The sequence below is a fragment of the Pyxicephalus adspersus genome, chromosome 2, assembly GCF_032062135.1.
Source record: "Pyxicephalus adspersus chromosome 2, UCB_Pads_2.0, whole genome shotgun sequence".
Lineage (NCBI taxonomy): Eukaryota > Metazoa > Chordata > Amphibia > Anura > Pyxicephalidae > Pyxicephalus > Pyxicephalus adspersus.
In genome coordinates this window covers 35129566-35151871 of record NC_092859.1, presented here as the reverse complement: position 1 = coordinate 35151871, position 22306 = coordinate 35129566, and the positions used below count along the sequence as shown (strand labels likewise).

General features: G+C 38.3%; 1 protein-coding gene across 1 annotated transcript; it reads left to right on the top strand.

The window, feature by feature from the left end:
* Positions 1-13189: 13189 nt before the first annotated feature.
* LOC140323382 (L-lactate dehydrogenase B chain-like) lies at positions 13190-20327 on the top strand. The gene is made up of 8 exons (XM_072400387.1): positions 13190-13348; positions 16185-16315; positions 17747-17864; positions 17951-18124; positions 18558-18731; positions 18836-18953; positions 19197-19320; positions 20042-20327. The coding sequence occupies exons 2-8, from the start codon at positions 16190-16192 to the stop codon at positions 20207-20209; spliced, it is 1002 nt and encodes a 333-aa protein (XP_072256488.1). The 5' UTR covers positions 13190-13348; positions 16185-16189; the 3' UTR covers positions 20210-20327.
* Positions 20328-22306: the final 1979 nt, after the last annotated feature.

Here is a 22306-nt window from a genome sequence, read left to right as displayed (position 1 = left end):
TGCAGCTCAGCTTATCATTTTTGTACGATATTATCAGTCTCACCCATTGCTGTGGAGAAATTTTGACTCACTCTTCTTTACGACATTGCTTTAGTTCATTGAGGTTTGTGGGCATTTGTTTATGCACAGCCCTTTCTGCCAAAGCATTTCAATGGAATTGAGGTCTGGACTTTGACTGGGCCATTAGACCTTAATTCTTTTGTTTTTTTATCCATTCTGTTGAAGATTTGCTGATGTGGTTGAGATCATTGTCTTGTATAGCCCAATTGTGGCCAAGCTTTAGCTGTTACATAGATGGCCTCAAATTTATCTGTAGAATACTTTGGTATACAGAGGAGTTTATGGTCAACTCAGTGACTGCAAGGTACCAGGTCCTGAGGCTGCAAAATGAGTCCAAATGCCCACCCCTCCCCACCATGCTTAATAGTTGGTATAAGGTTTTTATGCTTGATTTTCACCAAACGCTGTACATTATGGGCAAACATCTCCACTTCAGTCTCACCTGTCTAAAGAACATTGTTCCAGAAGCTGGTTTGTTCAGATGCAAGCCTAAAGTATGCTGTCTAATTCTTTTTACAGATAAGAGCCTTTCTCCTGCCAAACAAACCATACTTGTTCTGTCTTTTTCTAATTGTACTTTCATGAAACTTTACCATTTAACATACTGAGGCCTGTACAGTCTGAAGATGTAGTTTTGGGGATTATTGCAATTTCTGTTCGCATTGCTCGGTCTGACCTTGGGGAGATATTCCTGGGAAGATTGGCAACTGTCTTGCAACAATTGCTTCTCTAAGATTTTTCCTGATGTCTTTTCTCCTTAACACACACCTGAATGCTCCAGAACAGCAAACTGCGTAAACTTCTGCCCTTATAATGGTGGTCATACTTGGTGTTAATTATTTAAATAATTCCTATGAAAGTCTTAAGGATATACTTCATTTTTTACGCACTGCTTCTGCATTTTGACTTAGTCTTTGTTAAATTAATAATGACACAGTGTAATATGTCATGTGTTGGTCATTTGAAGTTAAATTTACCTAATTTTATAAGTGCTAATGACCAGATGGTTTTTTGTTATGTCCTGATACAGAAAGCTTTAGAATAGCCTTAGAAAAGGGTGCACTTTCCTTTTTTACCCGACTATACATATATATTGGTAGAGCGACATGGGGAATATGGTCACTCTGGTTAAATCAATGCCGCCCCTATATATTATACTAATAGAAAAGAAAACGAAAGATGTTTGATTGGCATGCATGTATTCAAGATAGAAAAACAAAATAAGTATGTACAATAATGATCATATAGATCAATTCAACAAAAGGTCAATTCTTTGTTTCCATTTAGGGATATTAGACTTACTGCTAAACAATAATGTACCTCACAAATATATAAAAAAAATATATTTATAGGTCCAAACACTATCCAAAGACTTGGATAAAGGACTTCTATGCTAGACACAATGATCCTCAAGTACAGTAAGATGCAGTTCCCCTAACATCAGGGAAAAGAAGGATGACGGATAGCGCAGAGGAATTTGTCTCATGACCCAATGCGTTTCGCCTACTAGGCTTCCTCAGGGGAAAGTGAGACTGGTAATTGGAGATGCAACACTGTACTCAGTTGGGTCCAAAACAATAGCAGTGAGGGGGCAGCAGATGGAGGGTATAGCCTAGGCGTGTCAAGTCCCACCTAAATACGTCTCTTCTTAGTCTTGGAAGAAGAATTGTCTAATCATGAGGATAAGAGGAATGATGAAGGTGGAGCCAGTAGGGTATTTATTGAATAAGAAAATTGATACAATTCATGTTCAATAGGGTAAATGGACCTGTGTAAAGAGGAGAAATGATCAAGTGGCGACATAGGGGCACCTATATATATATATATTTCACTTGAGCTGCTTACACTCACTAAAAGGCCACATTTTCCGCCTGTAGAGATATAACCCAGCACAAAAGGTAAAAGAACAAAACAATTACAGCGAGTGAAAGACGTATTGCTGCAGTTCTTTAGGCAAGTGACTTCCTAAGTAGGTGGGTTTCAGTATTAATTTGGGATGTCAGTCACTACTGTTCCTGTTTGACCCTGACAGGCTGCTTCACTTGATTCACGGTATATAACAGCGATCCCCTGAAAAGATAAAAGTGTTTTCTTTACTTGAATGCTTTATTAAATCTGTCCAGGACTACGGATTGCTTCCCTATATCATTTTTAAAGCCTGCCAAAGGAAGCTGCGGCTTTTTTTTTGGGGAAAGACACAATCCGATTTTCATTTGTATGCTGGAGATGTTCCATCTCTGCTCTTCCACTACTCACTGCGGTATCTGGAGGCCGCCGTCTTATTGTATATATTATTATTTTCTTAAGACATTATTGGCTTACTGTATTGATGAATAAGTAATGGCATCACTTCAGTGTATTGTTATAGAAGAGTAAAAAATATATGAAACAAGATATTGTTTAAAAATGAGGAACTGCTGAAATCTAACTCGCTTTGAAACAAGTTCACCTGCATAGCTTCTGTCAATATCTACAGGGCAGAAGCAGATACAAAACCCCAGCAAACATTGGTGGGAAAAGTAAATCTTGCGGTGTAGAGCTGGCCTCAAGTTTCTTCTTCTTTTCTTGGAATCTCTACTTTTGCAGAAAACAAAAACAGACACCGTCGGATCAACTTTGTGTATTGACTTAAAGATGTTTTAAAGCTAACTTTACTGTAGATTCTTATCTGCTTCTGCACTGTAGATATATACTCTGAACTCCAGGCAAACTGGATAAAACACCAATAAAATACATATATGAGAGCTGTATAAGTGCTAAATAATTTGTATTTCTTCCTATTCGATTATAGGATTTATGCAGCTCTTGAAGACAACACACTGCCTGGCATGGGAGGAGTCTGATCTTTCTCTGCTGCAGTTTCACTTTTACTTTCAGTATTTGTGCTACTGTGGATAGTTAAGGACGAATCAGCACCTAGATGAGTTAATTTCTCTGTCATTCTGCTCTTTCTGCCCTTCAGCAGCATGCTCCATACACTGCAAAGTATTGGATTGGCTTCAAGTGCATATTTGCCGCAGGCTATGCTGGTGCATGTGATGAAATTGTTAAGGTCTGCCTGCTAAAATCATACATCTAACATAAAGCATTACATGGTCCTGGCTTCCTTTAAGACAAGCCAAGTCTTTTAAAATTTGAACACTAACATTTTCTCCAGTGTTTGTGACAATATTTTTTAAAATCACTCAACTGGTAGCCCTAACCAAAGAAAATAAGCATGAGTGATGAGACAAAAAACTTATTTTACACTGAGCTAAAGTTAACCGAAAGTTGACTAAATATGCAAACAATGTAAAGATAGCAAAAGCACCCCAAATAAAAAGTAATCATGTCTTTTAGTATAGTCAGCCCATGTTTGTTACATTCAGTTTTCATTATATTGATCAAAAAAAACAAGTGGGAGGTAAATCAAGCAAAATGTGGATATTTGGATTACCATGTGTAATACCAAAATTATTGCATTTTTAGAGTTGCTATGCATTTTATATTTTGACCTTTCGAAGTTCAGGTTGGCTGATCTTCTTCAGCAGAGGTAATGGGTGATTTATTAAAGCTCCCCAAGGCTGGAGATGATACACGTTCATCAGTGAAGCTGGGTGGTTCAGCAAACCTGGATTGCTAGCAAATGTTTTGAATCCTGGACCAGATCCATTCCAGGTTTGCTGGATCACCCAGCTTCACTGATGAAAGAGTATCTTCCCCAGCCTTGGAGAGTTATAATAAATCAGGCCCAATGAATTAATTCTAATTAATTAATACTAAACAATATTTATATAGCACCAACATATTACACAGCGCTGTACATTAAATAGGGGTTCTAAATGACAGACAGATACAGGCAGTGACAAAGGAGCTTACAATCTAAGAGTACAGGTCATATACCTAACAAAATGATAAATAAACGATGATTTTTTTTATATCACTCATGGAGTGAACATTGCTTTATCTTATTTACTAAGCTCAATCTGCTTTTAATAATAATATTGATATATAGTGCACCATCATTTTCCTTGGCAATGTAGATAACAGGAAATATATATTAAAATAACAATGCATATAAAATATTTTTGCAGCATCTATTCACTTCATTTACTCATCCTCACTGCATAACTTGTGATCTAGCAATGGCAGCTTCCATCAGAAACTTTTGAATAAATTAAGTTCTAAGAGTTACTTACAACCTTGACATCTAAAAAAATGAGAGGGTTGTTTGCCTGTAACAAGGTTATTCATCCTTTGAACCGGTTTGTTTTTTTGTTTTTTTCTACACAGACATGGCTTGAGGCCATGATTTTGGAATGCTGCTACAGCCAGCAAGACAAGATTTTACTTTGCTGTTGGGCAGGTTAATGTGACCCGGAGCCAATGCCATGTCCTAATGGGACGCAATTATATAAAGTGGAGCAAAAGTGGAGGTGTGTTTTTTAAATAACTAAAAATATCACTTCTTTAACTTTATGAATTTGGTAAATCTTTTTAGGACTCTTTATAAAACAGGGCACCAGATTTTCCCTAAAACATTCCCTGGTAGGAATCTTCCAGGTCCATGTGTTTCAATGGCAGTAATTGATTCCCACCAGGGAATGTTTAAGAGAATGTCATATTTTTTATTAATAGGGCCCTTAAAGTATATGTAAAGGTAAAACTTTTTGTTTACGGTAGACAAGACAGATTGAAGAAGCCATTCTAAATGAGGGTTCTGTAGAATCATAAAGTTCCTCCACGGGTTTCTTGAGCTGTGCCTAATTGGCCACCATTGACCACTCCTGCAAATGAAACAATGTTGACTGTAAGGGATGAATTCTGGCCATTGTTTCAAGGGTGCTATTCTTCCCACTGCCCACCAATAAAAGGGGCATTTTTTGAATGACCCCAAAAAACTAATGTTGGTGGGGGTTCCCTAAGGCTTGAAAATTGTATCAAAGACTTTTAGGAGTAAAATGGTTATAAAAGGTTGGAATAAAGTATAACTGTATTACAATTAAATTACAGTTATCCTTTTGACCTGTCCTACATCCTAAAATAAATTCCCCTTCGACATCTCCTATACTCACCTGGAAGACTGTGGCCTGAAGGAGACTTCCTCATAGACTTTCATCCTCTTAGCAGCTCCTGAATCTGGCAACATAAACATCTATAGGGTTCTACTGTACATCTGTGGCCAAGAGAAACAATGTTTTGTCTGGAAGTACTGAGGTCCTGTGGGTCATTGTACAATTAAGGCAAAGTATGTGATTGGGATAATTAGTATAAGCCTGTTGACTTTTTTATGGTTCGAACAAATCTGGTCATTCTCTGACTTTTACCATCAGCATTTTTGCTGAGAGAACTGTATTCAATGGGTATTTTCCCTTTTTTGGACCATTCTCTGTAAATACTAGACATGGATATACATGAAAATCCCAACAGATAAGCATTTTCTGAAATATTTAGCAGCCTGCCTCGCACCAAGAATCGTGCGTCATTTAAGGTCACCTAAATCGCCTTTTTTACCATTCTAATGCTCAGTTTAAACTTCAATAGGTTGACATGACAATGTCCTCATGCCTAAATTTATGCCATTTGATTGGTTTGATTAGATATTTGGGATAACAAGCAGTTGAACAGATGACAAAACATTACAGATCTTTAGAATCCAACCCGTTAGCCTAATTTACATAGGCAGCCACAATTATAGAGCAGTTATAAGACAAAATTCTACTGGTTTGGGTTGTAGAATGCTGAAGGCGAAGGTGACCTAGCAAAATGTTTTATGCAGGGAATCTAGTTCTGCCAGTAGCAGACAAAATTCTGGCAGCAGTATACGAAAAAACAAGGTGTGAGGAGGACAAGCTCTGCACAGTATATTGGTTTATTTAGAGCTTTGTGGCTTCTCTAAAAGACAACCTATATTTTCTTTATATTAATTTTTAAAAATGCCCCCTGTAGAAGCTCTTGCTGCAATACTCACCTTCACTCTCTGGCTTTCCTATGTATTAATTCAATTCCATCACTATTGCCCTCCCTGTCCTATGGGCTGAATAGATAATTGTTCTTGAAGGCAGAGGACATCCTGTGCGTGTAGGTAGAAAATGTCACAGTGATGCCTTGTATTCACATATAATATTGCAGTGAGAGTGGTATTGATACCATCACATTAACTCTACTGTGACCATCATCAAGACCAGGCCCCTGCTTGAAAAGAGCTGTAGAAAAAGAGGATATTACATCCATGTTTTTTTTAATAAATAAAGGAATTAGCACAGGAGAATGCCTTTGAACTACTTTTTAAGTGGTAAGTGACTCCTGACCAACTTGATAAATTTGTGCTAGGTAATTCTCCTTGCTGCTTCTGTGGGTTGTGGAGGGACAGGTACGTTCCCCCATATTTGATGGGCCTGTCGTGTGGTTAGGTGCTTCTGGATACAGGTTTATAATCATTTGTGCTCTGTCCTACCTAAGAACCGTTGGGAATCTCTATTACGCTGGCTGGTCTCTTCCTTGTCCAAACTTTCCAGGAAACTAGTTCCCTTTGGTTTTCTTTTTTTTTATAACATTTTAAGGGATTTTGGGGGTACAAAAATACAAACGTAAATTACAATAAATAACATACATAAGCAAAGGGGACACAATAACCCCATTACTTATCATGTGCAATGAAATCGAACCATCGGAAAAGCAGAGAGTTACATAAATCAGATATACTGTAACATGGTAAACAATTAAAGAGACCATTAGGATGACCATAGAAAAGGCAAAGGGTATCATGTTCCTAAGACAACACAATAGACAGGCATACCAGATCGACAACAGTGAGGACAAGGAATGGAAATTGCACTCCAGGGGAAGATGCATTATACAAGGTGACCCTAATTGCAAACATTTTACATAAAAGAGATAGCTGGTTGCCGATACCATCAATTCACTGCTGCACCCTCTGAGTTCATGTATTCCATATATTCCCAAGAGTCTTGGAACTGTAACCAATAATACCAGGTAGTGTGAAACCTTTGTTCAGTACGACGGATACCAAAAATGAGGTCCTCCATAAGCCCAATCCTATTATTTACCAAAACCACTAAGGCTAAGGTGGATGGCTCCGGGTGTCTCCACAGCAGATGCACACACGAGCAGGCCTCCTTCACCAGATGTCTGACCAGCGGTACCCTTTCAGTGATCTAGCACTGTGATGGAGAAGAATAAATGCCAGGTCCTCAGGAACAGGGTGATCTGTGATTTTTTAAAATTTTTCTAAAAGGGGCATAACACAGAACAGAACCAAAAAATGTGTAAGATAGTTCACTAATCTCTGCAGTTGTCAGGGAGAGCTGGAAAGACTCTATGTACGTTTATTGGCATATAGTACCACCTAGACAGGATTTTATAACCCGATTCCTGGGATCTACAACTAATGGAAGATCTATAGATCCATTCCCTTTGTTTTTCTGTCCCCCTAGACAAACTATAGCCTCTGTGTGCAGAAGGCCTTCTCTTTATTTTGTTAACCTATCAGGTTATGGATATTATAGTACTAGAAAGGATGACTGTCACTTAAATGTATCTTTGCCAATTGTTCTAAAGATCTGGTCTCCTTGGCTGCAGAACCACAGCTCATCTGATATTGACCAGAGGTTTTGAATGTGCTACCTATGTGTTGGTTTCATAGGTTATAGATTTTTAGGGACAAGGGATTCCCTTCCTACTTTTTGCCTTTTCTTCCCCTCTGACCTTTCTTTTCTAGTCCACCTCCCATCACCTTCTTTTTTGCTTTTTCTTCCACACGTTTAGTCTGTTCAAAGTATGCTTTCATTAGCACAGACCGGTATAGCTTTATACCTTTGCCTGGGGCTTACAGTACAAGGTCACCAATTATTAAGTTGTATTATTCTACAAATGTTTTGTCTTATTTTAGTGATCTTAAAGGTTTTACTCACTCTGCTTTACACAAATTTTTTATTTACTTTTTCGACTGTTAAAGTTCTTGTTATCACGCTATTTGTTTATTGGTCTACTGTGGACTTTGCATTCCTTGATATATCTATTTATATTGTACTAATGTGTTACTCCCTGTAGCTTCTTTTTACAAAATAGTACAAACTTAAATAAAAAAAAAGGAACAAGTAAGCAATGTAATGCGTGAAATATCGCCTCATTGGTTGATGGACATAATGAAAGGTGGGGCTCCTAAAGGATATGGTTAGTTGGGACATCCCTACCCCTACTTTTGTCCCTAATCCCTGTCTTTTCTCACTACCTCCAGTAGTGCTTCCTTTGTTGCTTTAGGTATTCCACCACATGACTCAAAGCTGTAAAATAATTTGTACTAGAAGACTTCCCTCTGCCCGATTCTGTGATGTCTGGGTGGTAAGGTATCTGCACTAAGGTCCACCAGCTCAGCTTATATTTTTAGTATTGGCCTGGGGGCAAATCTTCTCTGCCCTCCAGCCAGTTCTTCAGCCGCCAAAGAGCTCTATATAATATTCAGGGCTGGTACTCACTGGAAATATAGCAAAATCTCTTCACAAACTGGATTTTTCCTTCCAAAATTATATTACAGCACTTCTTTATATATATTATTATACGTATGTGTGCAGTATGTGAGGCTTCTCAACAATTAATTACAGATCAGAAAATTGATCAGTACAGTCTGTTGAGTATAAAAATGCCAGAAATCTGCTTGTATGTACCAGCTCAAATTATATAAGAGATGTTCAGATACTGCAGAGATGCTACAGGAGATGGTCAGATACTGGTTACATGTTTCATGAAGTAGTCAATACAGGTAATACAGGTAGTCCCCTGGTTACATACGAGATAGGGACTGTAGTTTTGTTCTTAAGTTGATTTTCTATGTAAGTTAGAACATGTACATTATATTCACAAATGCAATTAGGACAGATGTTTGTCTCAACATATTGCTAGGCATTGTGGTGTCAGTTACTATATAAAATCCTCACTGTGAATTAATCACAAACAAAGCAAAACAAAAAAAAAACTTTATGAAGCCTAGACATTAATTACCTTCTGGAGCAAACTGTGCTTTGATATGCAAAAAGAAGCAACTGCAAAGTTTGTCTTGGTCAATAAAGAATTACAAGAGGTTGCAGAAGAACTCATTCCTCAACATCACACACAACCTCAGCTAGCAAAAGATTTCTTCTGCAAGTCGTGCAAACTGCCCCCCTCCCCCTCATCAAGCTTCCATCCTGCACACGATGGAGCGAGTAGGGAAGCCCCCTTCGTATCTAGGAGTTGTCTGTATGTCAGATGTCTTTAACTTGGGGACTACCTGTAATTACATGAGACCTAAAAAAGGAAATAGATCACTGCTATATAATTGTACAGTTAATAATAATATTATTAAACTATATTTATATATTGCCAAAGTGACAAAGGAAGAGGAGAGGACCCTTCCCAGAAGAGCTTACAATCTAGGAGTTCAAAGCTTCTATCTTTATGCTTATTACAGCCCCTCTAAAACCAGTGATTTCATATTTGATATTTCTCAACAGCACGATCTATTATAACAGATCAGAGGAAAAACAGAGAGAAAAGGGATGGACAGCAGAAATTAAATTGATATGAATCGATGAGTCGAATCCTTTCATTATTATAAGGTAGTTTAGAGAATGTTTTTGTTATTCATGACCTCAAGCAAGCACAATAACACAGACTACAGTCTACAAAGACCCTGAGGGCAGCAAAAAATAAATAAATAAATAAAAGTGTCAAATGGCTGCATATAGCCCCCGGCTAAGCACTAGAGGGAGGCAGAAATATACAGGTGATCTCAATATGTTAGTTCATCCACAACAGTGTGGAGCTCCCTGCTCCCTGAAACTCAAATAAACATTGTAGGTAGTGTTGGTGTTCGAATTCGGATAAACTCGACCCGAAAAACATGGGATTCGGCGGGACAAATTTGTGTGTAAAAAAATGTATTAAATAAAAAAATTAATGGTAAAGTAATTTATTGAATGTGTGTAATTTGTGTAACAAACTTTTATTTTGTTAAAGGTTATCCCACAATGACAGCCGTGGGAATCCTTCTGTCAGTGTGGGATCCCCGGGCACTAGAGGTTAAATGGGGACAAGTCTCCCCATACATCACCTCTAGTGCTCTGTGATTGGCTGAGGAAAGGTAAACTCTGATGACAGCTCAAGCGTCATCAGGATTTTCCTTTCCCCAGCCAATCACAGAGCACTAGAGGCGAATAAATGGGGAGACTTGTCCCCATTTAGCATCTAGTGCCGGGGATCTTCTCAATAAATTGCAGCCGCAGCTGCATTCATTGAGAACAGTGTGCGATCCCCGGCACTAGAGGTTAAATGGGGATAAGTCTCCCAATTCATTCACCTCTAGTGTTCTCTGATTGGCTCAGGAAAGTCTTCCTCAGCCAGTCAGGGAGCACTATCCCTATTCCTGGGATTCTCTATCCAGGATCACAGGACTCCTGTGTTCTCGGATAGAGAAACTCTATCTAAGAACACATACAACTAGTAAAGGGCTCCAAGAGCAATCAGGGGAGCGGAGCTGTCAGCTCTGTTTCCCTGATTGCTCTTGCAGTTCTTCACAGTCCCAAAAAATACCCTGAGATTTCCCACTATTAACTTTAATGGTGTTTGAATTGGCATTCGATCACCCAAACAATATACCCCTATTCAATCGAATAGCTGTCTAATAGAATAGTGAGATATTCGACCAACACTAGTTCTAGGCATCAATCACTAACAGATAAAACAGGGTAATAGAAGATATGTAAGAGGTTATATAATGCACATTCAGCAATATAACCAAATGCAACACAAAGCAACCCCTCTGAACATCAAGTCAATCTGCAGACCTGCACATTCTTTCAGTCTTGATTTTGCCTGAAAAAAAGAAACGGACTAACAATATTTTGAAATTTCTGTTTATCCATTTTAAAATGGATTATTATAATGGCTATAATATAATCTGGTTCTACAACCTCTATTTGATTTACCAACAACTATCTAGTACTAATTATCTAAAAAATTAGTTGTAAAGGTAAGTACCCGCACTACAATTTTGTTATTAATCAGAAGGAGATTGTACAATAACTTGTGTGGCCAGCTTGAAGATGACTGATCACAAAAATATACATGTTTTGTATCCAGAAGTTTCTGTAAACCTATTCAATTCTACATGAGAGACTGTTCACTTGTCCATTCCATTTCCTTACAGCTGAAATGATCAACTGGAACCACTGAGAGCAACCAGCTGATTGGTAATTAGCAGCAGAGACACATAAATAGATAGGAGGAGGTAGGTTACTTATCCTACCTCTTTAGCCTCTGTAAGGTTATTGGTGAAGTGCTGGCCAGGTAAAACCTGCTTGTGTACTTGTTTATGTTTGCATCTTTTGGGGATCACAATGTTCTTTAAAGTTTATAAAATAATTACTGTTGCATTGTAATGCTGAGTATGTGTGTAACAAGGTGGTTGTGCCCTTGGCTTTACCAGCCCCTGTGCATTGTAGGGGATTATCTGGGGAAATCCAAACTGAATAAATTGTATTTGGTAAGATCACATGTTGCATAAGGTTAGTCAATTGGGTGGTTATAAGTATGGCCAGCTTTAGTGACTACTCAGTTAAGTGTTTATATAGCAATGTGAAATGAGTTATGGAGAATGGAAAGCATATGCTTGTTATAGGAGATGGTTCACTTTGTCAGATACATAACTCTGCTATGAGAATTAATTGGGGTCTTTATAATAGGAGAAAATCTACTTTTGTATATGCCACGGTAGGCAATGTGCCTCTGCATGTTCATAAAGGGAATCTGGTTGGGACAAGTCTAGGGGGCTGGCTGGGTAACTTACCTGTCCGACAATGACTGCTCAGGTCTTTGTCCCTTAATAGTGTAATGGTGTGTGTTTTTTTTTTTTTTTTTTTTTTTTTTTTTTTTTATATATTTATATATATATATATATATATATCTGCCTGCTGCTGGCATCTTCCAACATGCATTGTATAGTGTGTCATGTGATGATACAACACCAGTGTGTGCAATTTATTTACACCAACCAGGCATTAGGCTTTACTTTTTAGAAGCTGGTGGTATACCATCCATATGTGTTGTAGAGTGATACAAAGAATGTTGCTAGTAAAATAGTTAAAGGTTTGAAAATATAATGCTAACATATTTCAGGTTATAGATCTGCTCTAATTCTGGAAAGCTTTTGAATTGTAATGCAACACATTTTAACATATAATATAGATCTGAAGCTGTGCCATCAGATGGCTATATCTTGTTCATAGGTTACACACCATGACCTGAATAAAAATGGGGACAGATCAATTTGTCAATCCAGTTTTTTTGGCATTATGTTCCATAGCTGGAGAAAGTTACTGTAGCAGTGAGACTTCCTCTGTGTTGTACCTTTTTCCTTTTCCTCCCTCCTGCAGGCTTCCCCTTTGCTCCCCTTCAGTTTGCTAAGACCATTTTTCTGGCTGCTTGGTCAATCTCTGCTCTCTGGCATGGTGTCGGGACCATTGAACCAAATTGGAATAAGAAAACTTAACCTTCATAACCCCCCAGATAATCAGTAATTTATGTAAGTGCATGTGTTAAAAAGAAAGCAATTGCAGGCCCTGTTCCCTGCAAAAAAACATTCTACTCCTAACTCCAGTTGCATGCTGCAAATTTGTAGCACTTTTGTGGACTGAGTGGTACCGGTCCTGTCCGGTTGACTTTCCTAAATCGACCCACTCTCCCCATCTATAACAGTCTAATCGTTCTGTAGTCAAAGATGAGAACTAGAAGGGATAATTAGACCCACAGGGTGTAAATGAGCGGTTCATTGTTGGAATTTATATACGCTGTAAGAAAAGTTTGTTTACAGCTCAGAGTTCAGCTTTCTAGGATTACATAAAGCATCTAAATGGTTTCTGAGCTCTGTCATTGCATGGGTTAACAAAAGCTGCAATAACTATACTTCCTTATCTGAAACACAATTCCAGCTTCTGAGTATTGCTGCACTCACTGATAAAAGATGGCTATATATACACTACATCTTCGCCAGCCATTACCGAGGTGCACCACTATAACAATGGGGCTCCTGTATGGCATTGAAATTTAGGCTAGGAAGTGTAAGCAGAAAGGCTGGGCCTAGTCTGCCCTTGTAGCTCTGTCCTTGGAGAGGATTGAATGAGGTGATGGGGTGTGTCTGCCATGTAATGATGTAGTCACAGACCTAAACCAAGGCTCTAGCCACTCCTCTAGCTCATTCACAAAGCAGAAGCTTCATCGCCTTCTTCTTGAGCCTTCCATAACCTGAGAACATGTATGTATATGCTGCTTGTGATCTGTGCATGCCTTTGCTATGTCTCCCCCTTGGCAGGCTTGCAGTAGTTAAAGCAGTCTTTGTGTGTTTTATTTTCCATTAGTCCTTTTGTGTGTTTTAGTAGCATCAGCAGCAGAAAGGAGGTAGTGTTACTGTTACATTACGCTTGTGTGACTTCTGCAAGAGGACCAGTCTGTCCTGGCAGAGGTCCTTGCACTTTGATACCCTGGTATCTCTTTAGACTTGGCAGTAGTTTGCAATGATGCTTTCAGTGCTGACGTTTCCATTTTTAGCTAATAACTAAGTTGGCTCTTACACGTGATCCTTATTATTTATGTGCTGATTTGCTACATCAAGCTGTAGTGTATTATGATATTTCAGCTGTTTTATGTATTGTCATGTTCTAAAAGCGACTCTCCTTGTCCTGACAATGAAAATCAACGTAGGCCTTCTTTTCTAGAACGAATACTGGGAGGATTGCCAAATCTCCATTCCTGCATTTAAAGGGCCTGTAGAAGCGCTTTCTTTTACATATGAAGAATTGCTGACATTCTCTGATACTTAGTTCCCCGCTGTCATACTTCCTTCACATTCCTGGATATTCTGTCCCTAAAATACACCGTCCCTAATATTATGCATCGCTGCTGACCCTCGTTCTCAGAACTAGATTTTCTTTATCTATGATCACTAAATTTCACAATCTTTGTGTTGGCTTTTCATCAGCGTCTTAACTTGCAGTGTTCTGTAAATGTCAAGAATATGTGTTCTTGGCAGCCATAACTGCTTTCAGCCTGAACTACAAAAGACCCGGCATATTCTTTACTGGGTCTATAAATGGTTTATTCTGCTCTAGAGGTTGGGTGAGGGTTGTAGGAGATTATACTTCACCAGGATGTGCCAGCCAGCACAGTCGTAATGGCTGCTGCTCTGCATTTCCTAGTCAAATGTCTGCATACATTTGCTCTTAGTAAACGGATGAGAATGACAGGGCAGCCGGTACGAAGATGACTATTTCATTACGTGGTTCCTGGAATTACTTTACTACACAGGAAACTAGTAATATTGCTAGTAACTGTTTCCAGCCCTACTAGAGAAGGGGGGTGTATGAAGTTGGAACCCATACTATATATTTTTTTGAAAAGTGACATTAAACTTTCCTCACAAAGTCTTATTCTTTTAAAACTTTGCATGATTTAACACATGCTACTTAGCAGTAAGTCCACCAAGTTTTTTTCCTTCCTGTAATGCAGTTAGGCCTTAATGGTCTCAATGTTGACTTTATGTTTTGCTGTAGCAGAATAACATCTACTGGTGGCAAAAGACCAAGTCACCAGCATGCCACAGTACAGGATTCTTTGTTTTAATTATAAAAAGCAAAGTCAGATCATGTTGACAAGATAACGTTTCGGGCTGTACAGGTTCCTTCCTCAAGGCAGCATGGCTTTTTTTTTTTTTTTTTTTTTTTTTTTTTTTTTTTTTTTATATGCCTTTAATAATAGGGACCCTGTGTGGCCTGAAACTGTTGGCTGGTGCTGGTCTTATGTTCCAAGATTTCTACATGGCGCCATCCATGGTTACTTTACCCTTCCTACTCTAAGGTCTGTTTGTTGTCAGGAGTTCATTTCTATTTTATTGGTAACGCATTAGAGCGACGAACGTTTTCTCAATGGAGTATGTAGGTCTCGGGATGGGGAGACACTACACAGTGCTTAAAATCTACAGAACATGTTGCCCACAAAATGTCTTAAAAGTATAGCAATGTGGTAATCTGAGGGGGCTCCCAGTTTTTACCCCTATCCTGGCTTTACTAGCTGCAGGTCCCCTTATACCCAGTAATCTGGTTCTCTCAGGACATCAAGTGAACAAAAGTCTATATATCCAATGACCTTAATAAATCTACTTGGAAGTAGAGGAAGGTATTTAAAATAAAGCTGCCTTGATTAGTGTTCCTTGCATCTGCTTGTGTACCTGGTAAAGAACCAAGTCACATTTCAAACCAGGATACACAGCAGTGTAAAAGTGTTCTGCCCTTTTTGCAAACTATTAACATTGAGATGAAGTAACTTCATGGAGGGCCCAATTGCTACAGAACTGACCATTCCTAGTCAAACAATATGCAGTGTGTAAATAGTTTGGTAGGTCACCTGTGTGATAACATGCTATACAGTATCTTGCTCTGATTGGCATACCTTGCAGTACTTGCAGCAAAGTCTCTGCTGCTGACTTTACAGAAGTCCTAAGTGTACAAATCAAACCCTTTTCTCTGAAAGGGTTAATATTTGTCAGGGTATTTCTGAAACTTATTGGAGAGTATGTATGTAGACTGGTCCTGTTACTTTAATCCAGCACTGATCAAATATGATACATGCTCTGCGTGGATGTTGTGTAATAACTCCTCAGTGAAGTTTTGACCATCTTCTATTGTGGTCATTGTCATGGGACTAAAAATTTGGGAACATCCAATATTTTGATCTATCACAACAGGAATAGAGTATTCCTTTAATAGGGGCATCTATCATAACTGTTGGTGCCAAAGATTTCCTATACCACGGGGTTGTTTTTGTGTGTATTGTGGTGGACTGGTGTCACCTGGATAAAATTTATTTAAAAAAGGTTTTGCCATTTCCTGTTCTGAGATTCCATCTTCAGGAGAGGGCGTCTTCCAAATGGGACACAAACCGCAGTAACTAACCTTTACCTACTGTTTGGCTTTGCAAAATTTAACTGGATGTGCTTGCAAATATTTATATTCAGGTTGGGGTCAAGTTTCTAGTAACAGATATGAAACTGCATGTATTGGTCCTTCACTTGTTTCTGTTTTTTTTTTCCCTTCTAGTCATCATGGCAAGTGTACAAGAGAACCTCTTTGCCAGCGTTGCAGACAAGACCTCCACTCCAAAAAACAAAATTACTATTGTAGGAGTTGGCCAAGTTGGCATGGCCTGTGCGATCAGTGTCCTTCTGAAGGTATGTGCCAAATATAGCTCAGCTATTGTTTAGCCTACGACTGTGTCCTACAGAGAGGTGACCTTCGCATACTTCATATCTGGCTTTGCAGGGCTTTAACTTCTGCGTAGATACTGGGAAGTTGGTGCTGGGACTCCTACATATGGGGGGAAGAATAGCTATTCTACAGACTAGTACTTGCAGTGTAAACTGCACTACAACTGTCCCAAACAGAACTTATTGAGAGTTAAATGATGTGTGTGAGTTTAATTATATTGGAATTAAGTGTGTGTGTATGTGTATGTGTATGTGTGTGTATATATATATATATATATATATAACACTTGTGGAATAAAACCATTCCTTGGATTATCTGTCTCCCAGACCATATCTTATTTTTTATTTTTTTTTGATCAACAGTTGTGCACAACACCAATGTATGCATATTCTAACTGTATAATGAAATCAGGAAAGAATGCTGCTATATGCCACTTTATTGTATTTGTAGATCAGAGCTGTTGTGTCCTTGTCTAATGCATGATTATGTACGTTCCATTCCCTGGAACCTACAAATACCTCATTATTTAAAAACTTAGAGAAATGTGATCAGGTTAGTGTAACTTCAAGGCTTTCTATAGATCTCAATAAAATAACAAATATTGCTGTTATATGGTGTGACGATACTGGCTTCCCCTCCATCATGTTGATGCATGGTCTACCACTGTCACTGGACATGAGAAATGACCTGCCATGTTTTATGGAAGTGCATGTGGACTGAAAGTAACTGGATCGATAAGCAGTGCCGAAATGCAACAATATGGAGGTGGGGGTTAATTGAAGCATCAACAAATCTGGTGACTGGGCAGATTAAATGCAATACTTAGATTTTTATATCAATCTAGGCCTAAATTAATCAACGGCTATAGGTGTTCAGCAGGATCCAAAAATGACCTGTGCTGCCTGCCATTTGAATGTTTCAAACTAACTTTACATTCCCATGCACATCTAATTTTGATGATCCTTTTGATATGTTCTTGTTACAATCCATAAAACAGGTGATATATTTGACAACTGGTAAACTGTAATATTGCCCTTTGTTCCTGGGTTTTCATATGCTCCATAAAATCAGGAGTCCAGTATTGGTCACCTACATGTGGAACTCTTGCCAAGTTTGAGAAATTCTATGAAGGACTGAACAGAAGAACCTGGAAGTCCAACTGCTGTCTGGAAACTTCTCTAATGGTAGACTCTGCATTGTGTTTTAAAGGGGTTGTCTTGGTAGAAGCAGTGTTTGCTTCTTAATTTGTGGAACATTCAGCAAGGTGTACAGCAACGTAAAATCACCTAATATTCTCACTCTAGCAGTCACCCTTGCGTGCTATGAAATAACATAGAAATTACCGTTCTGTCTTTGTGGCACGTCTGGTAAATTAAACCTAATTTCATTAATAGGAACTGCCTGATGTTCTTGCCTTGGTTGATATCTTGGAGGATAAACTTGAGGGCGAGAAGCTGGACTTGCAGCATGGAAGTCTGTTTCTTAAAACACCAACAATCGTAGCAAACAAAGGTAGGTTCTTAACCTCATTATAAAAATATGTAACTATATATTATCAATAATTTACAGTTGGCCTAATTACTGTTTTCTATCCACAGACTACTCTGTAACAGCTGACTCCAAGCTTGTTGTTATCACTGGTGGAGTCCGCCAGCAGGAGGGAGAGAGCCGTCTGAACCTGGTACAAAGAAATGTCAATGTCTTCAAATTTATTGTCCCTCAGGTGGTGAAATACAGTCCTGATGCCACTATCCTTGTGGTTTCCAATCCAGGTAAACTAGTGTCAGACATTTAAGCTCCATATAAATGACAGGGGGGAGGCAGGATTGTAAAGGCATTTTTCCTGATTAAAGTGGCTGGTATAGCTACACATTCCCAATATATAACCTTATAGATTAAGGTATCTTTCAGTAAATGGTCACAGCTGGACTAAAGGTTTAATGCTATGGGTCAGTTTCTGTAGCATGCTAAGGGAGAGGGCAATCTTGCTTGGTGTAGTTCATCCGTAAAAACACATGCATACACAAATTGTAACAAATGTAAACTTTTATGTATGTTGTACGTAAAACTTAATTGCACAACATTGAGAAACTTGAGGTGTAAAGTCTATGTACTGCCTATTATGTTATTGGCTAGTTGTAATTTTTTTTTCTAGTCACGATCTACAGATGTGAATCTATATACTGACTATATTTTATGTTGTAGTTGACATCATGACATATGTGACATGGAAACTGAGTGGCTTGCCACGGAACAGAGTTATTGGAAGTGGAACAAACTTGGATTCTGCAAGGTTCCGCTATGAAATTTCCCAGAAACTCTGTGTCAATACTTCAAGCTGCCATGGCTATGTCTTGGGTGAACATGGAGACTCTAGTGGTAAGTACTAAATGCTGGCTCACCCTGCTAAAAAATGAGCTTTGGGGGGGGGGGGGGATGGACAATTTAAGTGGATAATTTACACTTTTTTCTTTTCTTGACAGTGCCCATCTGGAGTGGAGTGAATGTTGCTGGAGTCTCCCTTCAATCCCTTAACCCTGAAATTGGAACTGACAATGATCCAGAAAACTGGAAACAGGTCCACAAAGATGTGGTTGCCAGGTAAGTTATGCCCCACTTGTGGTGTGTGTTTACCCATCACTATTCTCTAGAACAGACTGCTTAATACTGTGTCTGAAACAGTTGTGCACATTAGCTGAAGCTCATTTTTTTTTTTAAGTTTTATTGGATCAGACAACCACATGTGTTTCAATGGCAATCTTAAAGTTATTGTGTTGGCTGTTGTAGCCTAATGTCAGTCCTGCATGTTTCTAAAGTTTAGTCCTGACACTTTTTAATTTTTAGTGCCTATGAAGTAATCAGACTAAAGGGATATACCAACTGGGCTATTGGCATGAGTGTGGCTGACTTGGCAGAGTCAATTCTCAAAAACCTCAACAGAGTTCACCCTGTCTCAACCATGGTAAAGGTAAGGAAAATGGTAGATGTAGAGGAAATCTTTTGGTGATTAGTAAATTGTCTATCTCTTTAAGCTGAGCAAGCATGCGCATTTCCCCAATTCTGTGTCTGGAATCTTTGAGCCAACTGGCAATTTAAGATGGGTTTTACCTTCTAGTAAAGTAGCAGCTGGAGAACCATCATACACTAGTGACTAAGCACGGCTACCTGCTGCTACACAGAATCTGACACTTCTTTTTGCACTTAATAGAAAAAAGTTTGTAAGCAAAGTTTTTAGTTGAATACTTCTGTATAACATATTGAGATTTGCAACCTGATAATTTTGCTCTGACAGGGTTTTTCAGTACAGGATTTAAAAATCAAATATCTGATATATTTGATTCTGCTGTTCTCACAGAGAAACAAATGGTTTGGTTTACATACAGGGAAAACTGGGATATCCCTAAAAACTATGAACATCTGTGTAAAATCACATAGATGTGTTAATGGATAATGTGCGTGCATGCATTCTTAAAACATGCACAGGCATGCAGTTCAGTTCTACCTATTTGTGTGGTGAATTGGCCATGCATATCTTTGTCTTTTAAAAATTGTAATCCATGTGTAAATTGCCCAGTGCAGCAGCTAGATTTGGTAAAGTAAGGATTTATTTCAAATTTGCTGCTTTGCCTAATTACAGTAGTAAACCTGCTCATAATTTTGTCTACTCATAATTTTGTTTACTTCTACAGGGCTTCTACGGTGTTGAGGATGAAGTCTTCCTAAGTCTCCCATGTGTCCTGAACTCACAAGGTCTGGTTTCAGTTGTGAAGCAGAAGCTGACGGATGACGAGCAGAACCAGCTGAGAAAAAGTGCAGAAACCCTGTGGAACATCCAGAAAGATCTCAAAGACCTCTGAGTCCTAAAAAAAACACCATTGTGATCTACACCTCTTGCCTGCCTTAAATATTTAGGTTCTTATACACAGGTTTATAGAGTAACAAGTTTTCGGAATAAAATCTGATAGAACTGAACAATATGGTGTGCTGGAATCTTGACTTCAAATCGACAAAGCCCATTAAAGGATCACAACACGACAATGTGTATTTATAGAATTAATCTTGCCTAACGCAAACTAGTATGGAGATAGGCTATCCTAGGAAAATTTACTTGCTGGTCATATCCAAACTGCTATAAATATATTTTTCTAGAATCAGTAATTCTATAAAAACAAGCCTTTGTTTAGGATAAATGGGTTACATTTGGACTTCATGGTCATCTGATCAGACATCAGTAGCAGCTCTGACATTAAGGGTTAATAAATGCACATTTTGTAGGATCTTGTCAATCAGAACTGATCTTTAAAAAGAGATGAGACTTCTTGTAAGCACTTTGCTAGCTTTTTATGTCTAGTGCAGTGGCACATGAGTGCACTATACAAAATAATGTATTCAAAGTATTGTCCAAGAGGCTGCATGTTTGTCATGTTTGTCTAACCTTAAAAGGGCCCAAGAGTGTGAGGGGCTGCATTCAAACTTCTCAATCACCCAGGCATACTAGAGCCCCTCCTTGTTCTGGTGGTCAATGGCACAATGTTAAGGTAAACCGCCAGTGAACACTGTTCCTATTGCATGTCTTAGAGTTTGCCCTAATTCTTCATGGGATGTAATGTAAATTTTAGCATCACCTGTTAGACAACCCAGGTCTAGGTGAATTAAGACCTCAACATTGCCTGGATTCTCCACTTTGGCACACATGAAGATTTCTATTGTTGGGTAAAATACATGAGATGGGGAGATCCAGAAGCACCAGTTCAATTGTATGGATTGATGTCCCAGCTGTTTTTTTTTTTTTTTTTTTTTTTTTTTTTTTTTTTTTTTTTTCCTTCCCACATTGGGACAATATAATGTGTAGAGTTTGCATGATGGAGCGATCTCCTTATGAGTGTCAGAATAGGAAATGAAGAGAAAATCTCAACAGGACATCAAAATAAAAAAAAAAAAACCCTTATTAAATAAAAACTAAAGCGTGTTGGCTATACAAAATGTTAACTGCTGCATTTAGCTGTTCTGTACACTAAAAATTACCAGTGGACCAAGAACCACACTTAAAGTGGAGCTGTAAATATTCTAATTAAAATATATATATATATAAAAAAAAAAAGAGCAGGTAAGTTTTATTTTCACAGCAGGGGCATACTTGCATGCCTGATCGCAATCATACTTTGCAAATTGCTGACCGAGCTTCATGCTTGTTTTCAGGTGCGACTGGTTACTTGCAACCATCTATCTAGAATATGTACAATGCCATTGCTAAACTTCGTCTTTGTGGTAGGTTCTAAATGCGGTTTCTGCATTGCTTGCCTGTATCTAACCTAACTGGCTGTTTCTGTGTATGTACCATCAAGTAGTGGTATGAATCCATCAACTGCCAGTGAGTATTTGGCTGTCTGCAGTGCTGATTTATATTAGCAAGCAAATTGTCACCTATAAATCACTTGACCAATGCTTTCTTGCTTCTTGGGTAAAAAACAAAAACAAAACTCTATGTAATGTAAGTGCTTGGTGACATGTCATTCATAAAGTTTTTAACTTTGCATATTGCAGATTCTTTGGCATGAATGTCCATGAAGAATACCCTGTCTAAAATGTCTGTGCTGTTAGCTACCCGGAAATGTCCCTCCATTGATATAAATAAACCAGCACTTGTCCCCTCACTAACAGGACACATCCTGGAGATAGGAAAGACTGATTTCTCTGATCCCCTTTCTTGGATGTTCTGAACAGATTTTCCTCAAATAATTCAATTATATTCTGAATATTTAAAAAAAAAAAATAAATAAATGTATGCTAGCAACTATATCTAACAAATGGTCAACTGCATTAATTTAGGGAGACTAAAACAGACAGTGAATGGTGTTAGTACAAAGTAATTAGGTATGACACTTTTTTTTCATATCAAGAAATAACGTGTGTGTATGTGTGTGTGTGTGTGTATATATATATATTTTCTGAAT

What these genes read in the sequence shown, in the direction of transcription:
- LOC140323382 (XM_072400387.1), top strand. Translation starts at nt 16,190, where the DNA reads ATGGCAAGTGTACAAGAGAACCTCTTTGCCAGCGTTGCAGACAAGACC. An exon ending in CGATCAGTGTCCTTCTGAAG is followed by an intron (nt 16,316 to 17,746) that starts GTATGTGCCAAA and finishes TTTCATTAATAG; the next exon opens with GAACTGCCTGATGTTCTTGC. An exon ending in CCTTGTGGTTTCCAATCCAG is followed by an intron (nt 18,125 to 18,557) that starts GTAAACTAGTGT and finishes TTTATGTTGTAG; the next exon opens with TTGACATCATGACATATGTG.